General features: G+C 40.7%; 2 protein-coding genes across 4 annotated transcripts in view; both read right to left on the bottom strand.

Moving 5' to 3' along the window:
- LOC116612999 overlaps positions 1-15,736 on the bottom strand; it is a 59,952-nt gene extending 44,216 nt beyond the window's left edge. For all 3 annotated transcript variants that reach the window (XM_048722228.1, XM_048722230.1, XM_048722229.1), the window contains exons 1-4: positions 15,660-15,736; positions 14,159-14,343; positions 12,751-13,663; positions 8,024-8,266 (exon numbers count right to left, since the gene is read on the bottom strand). In XM_048722228.1, the coding sequence (XP_048578185.1) occupies positions 8,024-8,266; positions 12,751-13,663; positions 14,159-14,341 (1,339 nt within the window). In that variant the 5' untranslated portion in view covers positions 14,342-14,343; positions 15,660-15,736. The remainder of the gene's footprint in view (positions 1-8,023; positions 8,267-12,750; positions 13,664-14,158; positions 14,344-15,659) is intronic.
- The window catches only part of LOC116611964, a 60,303-nt gene continuing 46,320 nt past the window's right edge, over positions 3,358-17,340 (bottom strand). Inside the window, exon 8 of the mRNA XM_048722231.1 lies at positions 3,358-4,376. Coding sequence (XP_048578188.1) covers positions 4,018-4,376 — 359 coding nt within the window. The 3' untranslated portion in view covers positions 3,358-4,017. The remainder of the gene's footprint in view (positions 4,377-17,340) is intronic.

Here is a 17,340-nt window from a genome sequence, read left to right as displayed (position 1 = left end):
CTTCGACTCGAACGAAGTGCTTTAAACCACAGCTTAGATCCATGTGGGATCTAGAGCTGCGACCGGGCTAGCATGATGAGTCGAGGAAATACTCGTCTAGTTAAAGCAGCATTGAAAAATTTCACTGCCCCAAAAAGCGATAGCCGATAATTCTATACCCCTGGAATACTCGTCTAGTTAAAGCAGCATTGGAAAATTTCACTGCCCCAAAAAGCGATAGCCGATAATTCTATACCCCTGGAATACTCGTCTAGTTAAAGCAGCATTGGAAAATTTCACTGCCCCAAAAAGCGATAACCGATAATTCTATACCCCTGGAATACTCGTCTAGTTAAAGCATCATTGCCACCAGCTCACTGTTGACCGACGGAAACCTCAAACGGCAAAAGACGAGAGAATCTGTTAGAATCCGCGCTATTTAACAGACCATCCGCTCTAAATTATCAGTCACCTCCTCAAAGAAACTTCTAATAGGCACACTGCTTTTACAATTTTGTAATATTTTTCGCGTACCATTACAAATGATTGGAGATAGTTACGTAATCTACCGGAAGTAAGGTGGTGGCATTGCCGCTTAACCAGCCTCACAAGTGGTATAATTTTATAGAGAGGCCACTCCACCACAACAACCACCCTCACAAGTGGTATAATTTTATAGAGAGGCCACTCCACCACAACAACCACCCTCACAAGTGGTATAATTTTATAGAGAGGCCACTCCACCACAACAACCACCCTCACAAGTGGTATAATTTTATAGAGGGGCCACTCCACCACAACAACCACCCTCACAAGTGGTATAATTTTATAGAGAGGCCACTCCACCACAACAACCACCCTCACAAGTGGTATAATTTTATAGAGAGGCCACTCCACCACAACAACCACCCTCACAAGTGGTATAATTTTATAGAGAGGCCACTCCACCACAACAACCACCCTCACAAGTGGTATAATTTTATAGAGAGGCCACTCCACCACAACAACCACCCTCACAAGTGGTATAATTTTATAGAGAGGCCACTCCACCACAACAACCACCCTCACAAGTGGTATAATTTTATAGAGAGGCCACTCCACCACAACAACCACCCTCACAAGTGGTATAATTTTATAGAGAGGCCACTCCACCACAACAACCACCCTCACAAGTGGTATAATTTTATAGAGAGGCCACTCCACCACAACAACCACCCTCACAAGTGGTATAATTTTATAGAGGGGCCACTCCACCACAACAACCACCCTCACAAGTGGTATAATTTTATAGAGAGGCCACTCCACCACAACAACCACCCTCACAAGTGGTATAATTTTATAGAGAGGCCACTCCATCACAACAACCACCCTCACAAGTGGTATAATTTTATAGAGAGGCCACTCCACCACAACAACCACCCTCACAAGTGGTATAATTTTATAGAGAGGCCACTCCACCACAACAACCACCCTCACAAGTGGTATAATTTTATAGAGAGGCCACTCCGCCACAACAACCACCCTCACAAGTGGTATAATTTTATAGAGAGGCCACTCCACCACAACAACCACCCTCACAAGTGGTATAATTTTATAGAGAGGCCACTCCACCACAACAACCACCCTCACAAGTGGTATAATTTTATAGAGAGGCCACTCCACCACAACAACCACCCTCACAAGTGGTATAATTTTATAGAGAGGCCACTCCACCACAACAACCACCCTCACAAGTGGTATAATTTTATAGAGAGGCCACTCCACCACAACAACCACCCTCACCAGTGGTATAATTTTATAGAGAGGCTACTCCACCACAACAACCACCCTCACAAGTGGTATAATTTTATAGAGAGGCTACTCCACAACAACAACCACCCTCACAAGTGGTATAATTTTATAGAGGCCACTCCACCACAACAACCACCCTCACAAGTGGTATAATTTTATAGAGAGGCCACTCCACCACAACAACCACCCTCACAAGTGGTATAATTTTATAGAGAGGCCACTCCACCACAACAACCACCCTCACAAGTGGTATAATTTTATAGAGAGGCCACTCCACCACAACAACCACCCTCACAAGTGGTATAATTTTATAGAGAGGCCACTCCACCACAACAACCACCCTCACAAGTGGTATAATTTTATAGAGAGGCCACTCCACCACAACAACAGGGTACAGATATGCAACTTTATTCATCCACGAATTTATATACGCTTACAGAAAACGCGAAAACACCGTTGCATTGCAAGTTTACAAGTGTGCCGTGGGGCGGTCTTTACAATTCAAGCTAGTCATGTATCAAATACTGCTACTCTTTAAAGTTTTGTTTTGTTGCCCGAACTGGTGTCCAATCTACTTTTACAAGAAATGTCTCATTTGTTTCTCGTTTTTCATCACACGCCAAATCTGTTTTTCTGTTCCGCCTCCTGTCAAGCAAGGCGCACGAGCTCAGCAGTCACATATCGAACACAATAGAAGCGAACAGACCCCCCTCCCCTCATGCTGATCCAATTCAATAATTTTATTTGGCACCTTTTCATCTTTGATTTACGGGTTTTGCCGAATACATTCATATTAAAAAAGACAGCAGGTATTCAAGTCGTTCTCCTATCCCTGATGTTTTTCATCATCTTACTTTGTAGCGATGTCATTATAGATCTAATTACAACGCACTTTCCCTTATTTTTGTTGCTTCCCAAAAAAATTGAGCTATTTCTTTTGTCGCGCTCTCCTGGTTCAAACTGAGCAACCGCTTTCAAATCTGTTTTGTTGCGAATTTAAAAAACCCATACATTTATTCGTTCCTTTAATTCATTATATGCCGGGCATTTGATCAGTGTTGTTTCTCGGCCTCGACTTTGACCAAGCATATTGGGCACGTTTTTCGTTCAGGGGTTTTGTGTCGTCCTGTTTTGATAGCTATTATGTGGTTGCTTAATAATGCACACTAGCAACATAACGACATGGGCGCGCGCACTATGTTTAGCCCGTCATAACAACATGGACATCAGGACATAAAAGAAAAAACATATTTTTTTAATCTTATGTCGTTATGTCGAAGATAAGAGTGCGCGCGCCCATGTCGTAACGTCGATATGTCGCTAGTGTGCACTGGGCATAAACTTTGTGAACGCAATTCTGCGATTTTAACTTGGGAGAGATAATGTGAACGCTCTTAAATTTCCTTAATGTTCCCAATTTGGTTTTATGTCGAGGGTCTTTCTATTCATAGTTATTAATTTCATTTAACTTGTTGTTCTATATATGTCAGACTCTGTCTTATAAGATTTATTGGTATTTCTGCGTCGGGTGTGGTTTACCATACCTTAAATATATTTAATTGTGTGTTTTTAAAATTCTTTTTTTCCGCGTCATAAAGAGTCGTGCATCGCTACATTAGAAAGTTTCGTACGGTCTGAATTTCTTAGAACCCCCAATATTGCAACGCTCTGCATTTTGCTTGAGTTCGCAAAGGGAGTCAACCAGCCTCCACCAGGCACGCATTTGAGCTTCAATATTTATTTACCCCCAGGAGCCATCTTATAAATTCTGATTGCACTTCCTCGCCTTGTAACTTGCTAATATCGGAGTCCCTTCCCCTTCCCTCTACGCAAAGACACACGGGTTAGGCATCGTTCTTAATTTTTAAAAAAGAAGTAAAAAACACACACACAACTTGTACGTGGTTATCTAGACCAAACAACACATTGTTTCTAACAGCTTATAGGAATAATTATTAAAATTTACAATTTGCATTTGTGTTATAATATTCGGGTATATATACTCGAGATGTACACGTTTTTAAATAAGGTTGGACTAAAGTAACGTGTGCCGTAACCCTAGCTAGCGGGTTTTTCACAGCATGTGATATTTTGTGATTTACATGCTACCCAAGATGCACCGCGGGTCACATCACAAGATGGTGAAGCGTTATTCAAAAATAGATTAATTTCATGACACAGTACCAACTAACAAATATTTACACGTCTTTATGTCTATTGTCACTTTACAGGCGTTCAAAGCTGTATTCAGTCCACCACCTCGTGGAACACCTCCATTTCGTCGGGTGTGAATCTGTATTTGTCAGCAAAGACGTCACACGAGCCATCAGATGTGACGCCCTGGGGACGAGCGTACGTGTGTGACCGCGTATAGGACTCTTCATTACCTCCTGCGTTGTCAGCGATAAACAGGTCACTACAACCACCAAACGACGGAACACCAAACACCGGATCAACACCAAACACCGGACCGTGACGTGTGTCGTCACAAATGGCGTATCTATCTGGCGTGCGCCTCAATGGCAACTTTTCAGGGCGGTAGCTATTCTTGTTACACAGCGTGTACAAGAATGACCTGCTGGAGGACTGCCATCCACGGTCACTCACTTTGAAGAAAATCAAACAAAATGCGTTATTTTAAAATGCAAACTAGAATAAAAACAGCAAAAACCGTGCCGAACTCGTATTATTTAAATTCAAGGAAATTGAGTCTTCACCCCTAACCCCGAAGAAACATCTTTCCAAAAGGAACAATTGACTCTTGCTAGATTTATCTATTTTTGTACGAGTAATAAGCACTAATTTATAACACCTTTTATAGGGGCCGAAATACCTAGTGTCAGAAAATGAAAAAAAGGTTTTGAAACAAGCCCCTCCCTCTAATCGAGCAGATTTTGTCAAGACAAAAAGAAATAATCGCCAGGGGCTTATTAGACATTTATTTTTAGACATTTATTTATTAGATGCCGTGTTTGCAAAAAGTTGATCAAAAGGAATAGAAATACAGTCCTACCACATTTTATATAATAACTAGTATCTCCTCTGATGAATGAATGTCAAGCAATTTTACCGTGAAATACATCTAAGGATGGTGATTGAATTGCCGATGGGAAAAAGATACAATTGATCCCTTACCCACAACCCTTCAATGGAGTTTAAAGTTGTATTTTCAGTCAAAACAACGGTAAAAAATAATATTCGAAATTCTATTAATTAACATAAGATAAAAAGCAAAAATAATCAAAATTATTTCCCATTGTATGAATTAATGTTAGGGGCACAAGCCGGGATCCTTTAGACGGAGATGAAGACGAAGGCAAGGCTGGCGTTTTTCAATGCTTTCCAAATGTTTGGCCACAGCAGCAGCATAAGTACAGAATTAGGTTCGCTATATTTATACCCTTGGACCAGACAGATACCCATGTAGTGGTCCCACATGAAAGGAAATATGTAAAACAATCTTGAATGTAAAACAATTCAAGAGGAAACGGAGAAAATTTGGCAAAACGAACCAATCAGACAAAAGCGTGAGGGCGTGGGAAATCACAGAGTTGGTTTCTCGTCCCTGCGTATTTACAGAATAATCTATGAAGTCAAGGTAACTCTAAAATAACACTAATGATTAAGCAACTTTTAAAACTTAACTGCGCATGCTGAAAGAGCGCGTGTCTACAACAGTTTCGCCTAATTGAAATAACGATACAAGTAGAGATGTCTAAGCCAAGGAGTGAGGGCGGTGGCATACAATTTAGAAATAATTTAACTGTTCAAACAAAATTTCCAAAACAAAAAGAAACCGGAGATTTCGCCACGTATAAGAAACTGTACACTCCCTGGATTTAGACGCACCAAAAGGTCATCGATGCGGAGGGTCCACGGGCGTGCTAAAATCTAGACTTAGGAAACCATCAATTGTAAACAAAATCTAAATTATCCTTGAAAGATAAATAAAACTAGTAACATGAAATACTAGACGACAATAACCTATAACCTAAACAATATAACAAACCGTCCTATAACATACCTCCCTTGTCAAACTTGTGTTTGTCCCCAAACACGATAAATTATGAAACGATTATTAGAAAGATTATCGAAAGAAAAATAAACTTGGGTCCTAAGATCTTCCTTCTGCCGGCTTCACTCTGGATACTCAGACATAAAACTGCTTCCGGAAGAATCTGAGTTACAGTATTGCGATGTAGACACAAAACTGCTTTCGGAAGAATCTGAGTTACAGTATTGCGATGTAGACACGAAACTGCTTTCGGGAGAATCTGAATTACAGTATTGCAAAGTAGACATAAAACTGCTTTCGGAAGAATCTGAATTACAGTATTGCGATGTAGACACGAAACTGCTTTCGGAGGAATCTGAATTACAGTATTGCGATGTAGACACGGAACTGCTTTCGGAAGAATCTGAGTTACAGTATTGCGATGTAGACACGAAACTGCTTTTGGAAGAATCTGAGGTTTAGTATTGCGATGTAGACACGAAACTGCTTTCGGAAAAATCTGAATTACAGTATTGCGATGTAGACACGAAACTGCTTTCGGAAGAATCGGAATTACAGTATTGCGATGTAGACATAAAACTGCTTTTGGAAGAATCTGAATTACAGTATTGCGATGTAGACATAAAACTGCTTTCGGAAGAATCTGAATTACAGTATTGCGATGTAGACATAAAACTGCTTTCGAAAGAATCTGAATTACAGTATTGCGATGTAGACACGAAGCTGCTTTTGGAAGAATCTGAATTACAGTATTGCGATGTAGACATAAAACTGCTTTCGGAAGAATCTGAATTACAGTATTGCGATGTAGACACGAAACTGCTTTCGGAAGAATCGGAATTACAGTATTGCGATGTAGACATAAAACTGCTTTCGGAAGAATCTGAGTTACAGTATTGCGATGTAGACACGAAGTTGCTTTCGAAAGAATCTGAATTACAGTATTGCGATGTAGACACGAAACTGCTTTTGGAAGAATCTGAATTACAGTATTGCGATGTAGACACGAAACTGCTTTCGGAAGAATCGGAATTACAGTATTGCGATGTAGACATAAAACTGCTTTCGGAAGAATCTGAATTACAGTATTGCGATGTAGACACGAAGCTGCTTTCGGAAGAATCTGAATTACAGTATTGCGATGTAGACATAAAACTGCTTTCGGAAGAATCTGAATTACAGTATTGCGATGTAGACACGAAACTGCTTTCGGAAGAATCTGAATTACAGTATTGCGATGTAGACATAAAACTGCTTTCGGAAGCATCTGAGTTACAGTATTGCGATGTAGACACGAAGCTGCTTTCGAAAGAATCTGAATTACAGTATTGCGATGTAGACACGGAACTGCTTTCGGAAGAATCTGAATTACAGTATTGCGATGTAGACATAAAACTGCTTTCGAAGCATCTGAGTCACGAAACTGCTTTCGGAAGAATCGGAATTACAGTATTGCGATGTAGACACGAAACTGCTTTCGGAAGAATCTGAATTACAGTATTGCGGTGTAGACACGAAACTGCTTTCGGAAGAATCTGAATTACAGTATTGCGATGTAGACACGAAACTGCTTTTGGAAGAATCTGAATTACAGTATTGCGATGTAGACACGAAACTGCTTTCGGAAGAATCTTAATTTTAGTATTGCGATGTAGACATAAAACTGCTTTCGGAAGCATCTGAGTCACGAAACTGCTTTCGGAAGAATCGGAATTACAGTATTGCGATGTAGACACGAAACTGCTTTCGGAAGAATCTGAATTACAGTATTGCGATGTAGACATAAAACTGCTTTCGGAAGCATCTGAGTTACAGTATTGCGATGTAACAGGAAATAAATAACAGAAGTAGTAAGAATGTAATTGCGCTAAGATATCCAGAGTTTCTGTTTAATTTCTCGATTTTAGTAACACCTACTTTAAGGGTTGTCCAAGGAAAAATCTTGTAATTATGTAAAAACATTTTCCTGCACCAAACAGCAAAATTAACGAGCTCACCTCATGTAATACCATGGTAGCTGCTAACAAACTATATCTATATTTGTCTATCCAATCCTTTTATCATATGACGTAATACATATTGGGTGGAAGGTGGCTTAGGAAAACGTACTGCAAGTCTTAAGTTTAAAGTTCATGGTAATGAACAAAAAATAGTTTACAAACAATAATTTACAAACATGATCAGACATTTCGACCCTCACCCTGATACGACCCTTCTCGTATTCATTAGTGTACTCACTTGTCCACGCTACGTCAGAGTAGCCACCAAACACGTATCTTCCTCCAACGCTTACGAGTACGATGTTCGGCGCTTTGCCATTGCATTTTTCATGGAAGGTCCTGGCAGCCCAGCCATCTCTCTTTGCTGAGAAACATCTGACCCAGCGACTCTTGGGACTTTGCTGCATGGGCTTCAGGAATCCCAAGAGATCTCGGAGGTACTCTGGACCTTTGCCGCTGAGGATGGCGGACTGCTCAAGACCTACAAACGGAGTTACACCATCACCAGATAAGTAACCAATACTCTTTTTATCAAGAAGGCACAATTCCTTATCCTCATCATGTCTCAAACAAATAAAGTCAGTGTATATGTGTGTCACCCAAAGGGTTAGTACAAATTGTTGCTGCTGTTGTGTGGTCGTACAAAGTCCTGCCCCAAATCAAGATTCCTAGAGTATTCTGGGCCCAAAGTTCCACCATCAAGATTGGATTTGTGTAAAAAGACACTCTCTGTCAATTACAGAAAGGATCAAAATCCCTTCGCCGAAAATTATATATAAATAGGACAAATTATCGAAGTGTCACAAACGCTGGACTTATTAATCTTTCGAATAAACCTAACCCGTAACCACCTTTTGTAGAACTACCATTCAGGAAAAGATCTGCAACTGAATTGCACCATCAGGAAATATTATGAATAAAGACTTGTTTATTATGGTATGCTTCTATGTATTCTACTCGTCGCAAAACGCTGGTGCTTACAAATTGTGAATCTGGTATCCTATGAAGTTTCTGCTTTAAAATTGTCTCAATTATTTCTAGAAGAACTGCGGCTTTGATCCCTTCAGTCGCTACTCATAATGTAATAAATGTAAATAATTCGGGGTATACATACAATGAAAACTACATGATTAAAAAAACAAAAATTACTTTACACTACCATGAGGTTAAATTTAGGCATAGAGTTACTGGGGGCAAAAAAAAACAATGCACAAATCAAATCAAAGGTAAAATTAATTTTCTCAAAAGTGGGAGGTTTGATAGCAGAGGATTTCAGTTATTTGATCAGGAAAAACAAATGTTTTCGACTGGAGTCCTATTAAAAATCTTGCTAACCTAGAGGAGAGTGTGGAGCTGCTAAATGCGAGCCTGTGGTCGATGTTCAATGAATGTTTTCCGCTCATTCGGGTCAAAGTCTCATCCAGAGACCCACCTTACATGTCCCCCCTGGTTAAACACCTTTGTAACATCAGGAACAGAATCGCGCATAAAGGAACCCGTGCTGAGATTCTGAGGCGCCAAGAGTGTATCAACATTCTCATTCGGAGTAATCAGGTGGAAGCTGTTCATAAGGAACACAAATGCGGTTCAAAAGAATGGCGGGAGACAGCCAATAGAATAACTGGCCGGAAGACACAGGGAACGCACATCATCATCATCATCGGTGATTCCACCCGACATCATCAACTCACATTTTCAAGCCACCAATACTGATAAGGCATATGTTGTCCCCGTGCGCCGGGAGATACCTGAAGGCACCCGAACCCCAACAGTGAGTGAGAGCGATGTAATGAGTTTTTTATCACATAGAAACGAACTGCCTCAGGGCCTGATCAATTTCCGTACTGGCTCTGGCGCGACTTTTCTCACCATCTTGCACCTGTTGTCACAAATATCTTTAACTGTTCACTCCAACAACAAACTGTCCCAATGGCTTGGAAGTTAGCGAACATCTTGCCCATCCCTAAGGAATCTCCTCTGACAGAGTTTTGTCAACTCAGACCAATCTCACTGACTAATATCATCATTAGGATTTTCAAGCGTCTTGTCTGCAGAAACGAACTCTGTTCCACTCGGAAATTGGCCCCGACCAATTTGCCTACAAGAAAGGCCATAACACAACAATGGCCCTGATCATAAATGCCAACATTTTTGGCTCAAGCAGTTAGACAACGATGCAGATTTTGTTAGAGCCTTGTCATTTGATTTCAGCAAGGCCTTCGACACAGTCCCTCACCATATTCTCTGTAATAAACTGGCAAAATACGACATCAACCCTTACATCAAGAACTGAAATCTTCAACAAAAGTAAGTGGGACACTTCACATACGAACAACCGCCAACCCTCTCCCCCCGATTAATATTGGTTAGAGGCGATTTTTCAGCTCAAAACACAAGCTGTAGCAAGGTGATCATTTGCCCTTAAACATTGAGGAAGGGGGAGGGAAAGTGTCCCATTAGTTTTGTAACAGATTGTCTCAGAAGGGGAACGATTGGAATTTGTCACGGTTATCATCGATTTCTTAAAATGTATTCTCTTTATTCGCATACCCTAATGAAAGTTTTTCACTCTATTAATTATTCGAGCTTGACGTAAACATGTTGACGTCCCCAGAAAATATTTTTGGGATATCTGTGCGCTATTTGGAATATTTTTTTCAATTAATTTGAATTAAATGAAGGTGCGCTGGGATATTTGCAGACTATAATTTTGTAAAATATAAAATTCATTTGATGTTGCCAAAGAGACTGTCTATATATCGTGCCGACTGTCTCCATTTGCAAAAGCAGCCATCCCTCGGAGTATTTAGCTGAAAAACACCGCTTTTATGGCCAATTTAGGTAAAATAAATACAGGCATAGAGACTAAAAAGATCATCGCCTAATAAGTATTTCCCCATTAAACAATAAATAACAAATCGACTAAAGAAAGCGATAAATAGGCGGTTTATCTGTTGTAGAAAACATGAGAGCCTCGTCTCATTTCATTTTCAATGAACATCACAACAAGTGTTTATATATTTAGCATGGCGGTGCAAAAAAGCGGGTGTGGACCGTGTACGGTCTGCCATTTTTAGAAAAACATTATTCCCACTCATGGTAGCCGGATTTCTTCAATCATTCGTCTATGCTATTACCATCACAAAGCTATTTAGGTATATGAAGCTTACAAATGATTTGAAATATATAATAGGGCTTTTTTGAGCGGTCAACCGTGGTAGACCGTTTATATAAAAATGAACTTTATTTTTATCTTAGTAAAACGACGGTCAACCATCTACCATGAGCTCTCTCTCCAAAATGCAAACCCTCATTCAAACAAAACTAGTGTCAATTTATGAGCTTGAATCTCAAGTTGTTACTGTATTATTTTAGAGTTCGAATTTCTTTCGTAAGGCATTTCTTAAACAATTTTAAAATGGTTAACCGTTGGTGTTAATCGTTGAGCCACGTAAGCAAGAACAGAAGACGTAGTCTGTAGCCGTCGATTTTAGCGAATGCCCCACAGAAAAAGCATTGCATACACTTTGCTTGAACTCTTCAAGCATAACTGTGTCAAAGTGTCAGATATTTAGCAAAACTATTGTAAAACAGATGAATTTATTGAATTGACCTTCTCCCCGAGACAAGCTTGCGTGACTAAATTTGTAGTGAAAATCTCTCACATAATAAATTCTTCATAGCTGGTATTTTTTATATGAAGAAACAGATGAGATTGTTTACAATGAAAAATAGTCGTCTCTGAAGCTTCTGTCCATTTTTACGCGCGATTCTGGCACGATAATTGTATGTGTTTGATTTTGACGTTCGCATAGTTGTATTGTCGTTGCGTTATCAACGATAGTGTTTCCTGTTCCAGGACCTGTCAGTCACTTGCTCAGACAATCCACAACAAAAGTAAGCGGGACACTTCCCATACGAACAACCGCCAACCCTCTCCCCCCGATTAATATTGGTTAGAGGCGATTTTTCAGCACAAAACACAAGCAGTAGCAAGGTGATCATTTGCCCTCCAACATTGAGGAAGGGGGAGGGAAAGGGTCCTATTAGTTTTGTAACAGATTGTCTCAGAAGTGGAACGGTTGGAATTTGTCACGCTTATCATCGATTTCTTAAAATGTATTCTCTTTATTCGCATACCCTAATGAAAGTTTTTCAATCTATTAATTATTCGAGCTTGAAGTAAACATGTTGACGTCCCCAGAAAATACATTTGGGATGTCTGTGCGCTATTTGGAATATTTATTCAATTAATTTGAATTAAATGAAGGTGCGCTAGGATATTTGCAGACTATAATTTTGTAAAATATAAAATTTATTTGATGTTGCCAAAGAGACTGTCTATATATCTATATATCGTGCCGACTGTCTCCATTTGCAAAAGCAGCCATCCCTCGAAGTATTTAGCAGAACAACACCGCTTTCATGGCCAATTTAGGTAATAAATACAGGCATAGAGACTAAAAAGATCATCGTCTGATAAGTACTTCCCCATTAAACAATAATTAGTTTTGTAACAGATTGTGGATAATGAGCTTCCTGTGCGATCGAAAGCAGCGAGTTGTGGTTAATGGGATGGCTACCAGTTTCCTTGGAATCAGCAGAGGAGTCCCCCAAGGAACGGTGCTAGGACCGTTGCTATTCTCTATCATGGTAAATGACATTCAGAACGCTAGCGCCAACTCTCTATTTATCAAATATGCGGATGACATCACAATAAGTACGCCTGTGATATCTGGCTCAGACACGATTGATTCATCGCTGGAGAAAGTTACCAACATCAAGCGCTGGGCGCTGGAGAACCGAATGGAGTTGAACATGAGAAAGACCTTCGAGATGGTAGTAAAAGGTAAAACTAGGAAGCCTATTCAAGAGTCTATTGAGGGTACCTACCTGCCTGCCTGCCTGCCTGCCGGCCGACCGACCGACCGACCGACCTACATAACAGTATTAGAGAATTAGTACCTGTTTGCTCAGATTCACCAACAGAAATCACATCAACTGAGATCTTCTTTGACAAAGAATCCCAATACTCCTCATCCACTACAAGACGAACTCCAACCTCCGTACAAGGCTGATCCACGGGTTTCTCTGCAAGACTCGATAGCTGGGATAGCACTTCATTCCTGATGGACAAGACATCCACATCATTTGCATCTCTGCACATTCTCTCAGCAAACTCCAAACTGCTACGAGCACTTGCAAGTCTCATGGATAGAGTCTCTCTCTGAGCAGTCAGCTGCTTATCATGCTTTTGACAAGCTGACTCAATCCCCCCTTTAAGATCAGATCGCATCTTCTCAAGAGTACCTATCTGCTTATCAATGAACGCATCCAGATCCCTTCTGGTCGCACGTTTATTTTCCTCGAGATGTTGTTGAGTCTCTTCTACCAATGCCATCGCCTGTTCAATATCGGTGAGTTTTGATGCAACTTTTTTTGCTCTTCCCAATATTTCTTCTTTCTCTCGAGCGATTACATCACTTGTGAAAAGGTAATCGTGATTTTTATGATCAACGACGGTGCAGTCCCGGCAAATTACTTCCTTACAAGATTCGCAAAACAGTTTCAGCACTTCACCTTCATGTTTGGTGCAGTAGGAAGTTTTGCTCTTCGAAAGTAACTTTCCGCTTTTGATCTCATCAAGACTGAGGAGAGTGTGGTGTTGTAGTAGTCGTAATCTCTTATGAGCCGAGATGCACTGCTCACAGACAAAGTGGTCGCACTCGTTACATCTCCCTTGGGCAGGCTCGCCGCTATCACACGATTCACAAGATGGTTTCTTCTTGGAGTCTTCAGATGTCAACAAAGGAAGAACAGAGATAATACTGTTGATCATGAAATTCACCTTTAAACTCGGAACATCTGCTGGGGAAATCTAGAACAATAATCAGTAAAATATAGTTATAACGGAGTTTGCATATGGTTTCAGGGGAGGGCATAGGTTCCCCGAGCTAATGTTGTATTTTACGTGTTTTATTCATAGTTACTGTAAATATAGTTGAACTACAATTGCTCAATATTGCCCCAAATGAATTGAAACTTCACAGGGATGTGAATGACAAGTCCAAAAACAGGTAAGAAAAGTTTGAAGGTATTTTATTATAGGTTTTTGTCCCAATTTTTTTGTAACGCCCATATATTTACAGTAACTATGAAGGAAACATGCAAAATACAACATTAGCTTGGGGATCCTTATCTTTTAATAATTCAATACTCATAAAGTAATTCTTGTGAGAAGAATTCAATTTCGCTTTTCTCTTTCGAAATGCACTTGTCGTTTGAATCCATTTCTTTGTTACAGCAAAATATTTGTCACACAGTTGTGCCAGGGTTCATTAAGTAATGGATGAATTTCTGTATGACAGATTACCTGGAATTCCGCCTTACAGAGGGGGCACACAAGTTTTCCTCTCCCTTCAGAGTGCACTGCCAGCTCTTCCAGGCAGTGCCGACAAAATGAGTGCAAGCAAGGGAGCACTCTAGGATCGTTAAAGTGCTCTATACATATAGAGCACGTCACCTCATCCTCGAGGCGCCTGCTGGCGGATGTCATTTCTAAAAAACAACAAGTAAAGCATAAGCAAATTTATTATTCCTTTTCTACGAGAGGCATAGCAGGCCACTTAAGATTGGGGGAGGGGCACGCTACAGAAAATTGAGAAAATATTGGGGGAATAGCCACGCCCCTTCTGGTCATTTCCTTTTAGTAGTTAAAGCGAGATCGGGAGTTATGAAATGCCATTTCCTTTTTCGGGAACTCTTTAGAAAGGAGTAGTTAAAGAGAAATCGGGAGTTATGAAATTTCCTTTCCTTTATTGAGAAATGATAAGCAAACACTGACAATCCTCTTCATAGTCTATTCCTTATTAGGATAAGTCGTAAAACGAAATGGGACGTTTGGAGATTCCATTTCCTTATTCGCGAAAACTAACTTGAATAAGGAACAGTTCCCTATTCGTGTCACTGCACTAATTTATTTGTTTTGTCAGAGCCTTATGTAGTAGCCAAGGTGTTAATTGACAACAAGCACTATCTGTTAAATTGTGGTTTTGTTAGCAAGGTCAAATTCCTTCTACACGCGTACGTAGTCAAGTAAAGCGTGAATATTTCTCCTCTAAATATAATAATGCGTTTGGAAAGAAAGCCCAAGATACAAATACATTTATTAGATGAGAGGTAGATTTCGTCTCTTTTGCTAGATTCATTTGTGAAAGCGATCGCACGCATTGCGTAATTTGACCTTTTGTAGCAGATAGAGTCTCATGTTCACAGCTTTGTTAGCAGCAAAGCACGTTAAAGCAACCAAAATTACCCGACGAAAATGCTGTTGGACTTGTTCTGAATAAACTGTTATGCCTAAATACTGTTTCAACTCGTATTAAAAGGTATCATGTAAATACCCCCCCCCCCCCCCGGATTTGAATAAGGAACTGAGCGAATAAGGAAACAGACGAAAAAGGAACTGCGAATAAGGAACTAACTTCACTCTGGCTTTTTAAATTGACGCGAAAATAAAGTGTTATAAGGTTAACGATTCAGCTAGAGTGAGCATATCTAGCTGTACCGACCTTTGATGTACAGCATTGTAACAACAACAACGAATAAGACAACACATAATAATTCAAATATAGACTGCCAATATACTAAACACAACGTTTGGAACAAAAGGTACATTTAATATATATTTTTTTACTCGGAAACTTTTCGAGTCTTTCGGAATTTTAGTGGAATCGAATCGAAAGCGATTTCACTCATTTCACCTCTCAAGAGTTATCAGTTGAGGACAAATGAATCGATCCACTTTTAGACCCCATACAATAATGAAATAGGTAATATAGCCAAAATAGGGTGGAAATAGGCGATATAAATACCTGTTTCTAGTCGAAATCTTCTCAGGCGAATCTCAACTTACAATGGAAGCGTCTGATCAACCCTTCGGGAAAGACGCAAAGGAGTCTAGACCCTAGTCCACGCAGTCACTCAGACCGCCCCCTGTCACGCAAGGCGAGCTCAGCAGTCACATACGGAACCAAACAAAACAGAAGCAAACAGCGGTGTCTCTGATCGCAAAGAATTCTCTCGCTTCAGATAATGTGCAATATTTTTCTTTTCCTCCTAGATTCGATTATTGAGCTCAGTAGCCGTTGACGAAGTTGTACAAACAATGCGAACTTTAGAAGCACACTAGCATACACACATTGGCACCAGTCGGGCCAAGACGGGACGCTAGCACAGTCTATTACCCGTGCAGTTCGGCAACAATGGACAGCTGTTTCGTCCTTATTAGGACTCGTCAGCATGGCATAGCCGGTTTGCCTCAGTTAAACTTCATCGGCAAAAAAAAACTGCAGGGCGACTTCGACTCGAACGAAGTACTTTAAACCACAGCTTAGATCCTTGTGGGATCTAGAGCTGCTACCGGGATAGCGTGATGCCAATTGTGCGGATCACGCATGCGACCTTTGCTAGTCTAAAACTCCGTCGGATAGCCAAACTATCCTTGCGAGTATGTATACATAAATGTGAACTTTAGAAGCACACTAGCATACACACATTGGCACCAGTCGGGCCAAGACGGGACGCTAGCACAGTCTATTACCCGTGCAGTTCGGCAACCATCGACAGCTGTTTCGTCCTTATTAGGACTCGTCAGCATGGCATAGCCGGTTTGCCTCAGTTAAACTTAATCGGCAAAAAAAAAAACTGCAGGGCGACTTCGACTCGAACGAAGTGCTTTAAACCACAGCTTAGATCCATGTGGGATCTAGAGCTGCGACCGGGCTAGCGTGATGTCAATTGTGCGGATCACGCATGCGACCTTTGCTAGTCTAAAACTCCGTCGGATAGCCAAACTATCCTTGCGAGTATATATACATAAATGTGAACTTTAGAAGCACACTAGCATACACACATTGGCACCAGTCGGGCCAAGACGGGACGCTAGCACAGTCTATTACCCGTGCAGTTCGGCAACCATGGACAGCTGTTTCGTCCTTATTAGGACTCGTCAGCATGGCATAGCCGGTTTGCCTCAGTTAAACTTCATCGGCAAAAAAAAAAAAACTGCAGGGCGACTTCGACTCGAACGAAGTGCTTTAAACCACAGCTTAGATCCATGTGGGATCTAGAGCTGCGACCGGGCTAGCATGATGAGTCGAGGAAATACTCGTCTAGTTAAAGCAGCATTGAAAAATTTCACTGCCCCAAAAAGCGATAGCCGATAATTCTATACCCCTGGAATACTCGTCTAGTTAAAGCAGCATTGGAAAATTTCACTGCCCCAAAAAGCGATAGCCGATAATTCTATACCCCTGGAATACTCGTCTAGTTAAAGCAGCATTGGAAAATTTCACTGCCCCAAAAAGCGATAACCGATAATTCTATACCCCTGGAATACTCGTCTAGTTAAAGCATCATTGCCACCAGCTCACTGTTGACCGACGGAAACCTCAAACGGCAAAAGACGAGAGAATCTGTTAGAATCCGCGCTATTTAACAGACCATCCGCTCTAAATTATCAGTCACCTCCTCAAAGAAACTTCTAATAGGCAC

This window comes from Nematostella vectensis, chromosome 14 (genome assembly GCF_932526225.1).
Source record: "Nematostella vectensis chromosome 14, jaNemVect1.1, whole genome shotgun sequence".
Classification (NCBI taxonomy): Eukaryota; Metazoa; Cnidaria; class Anthozoa; order Actiniaria; family Edwardsiidae; genus Nematostella; species Nematostella vectensis.
The sequence above is the reverse complement of the archived record's forward strand: the minus strand, read 5'-3'. Positions and strand labels throughout refer to the sequence as shown.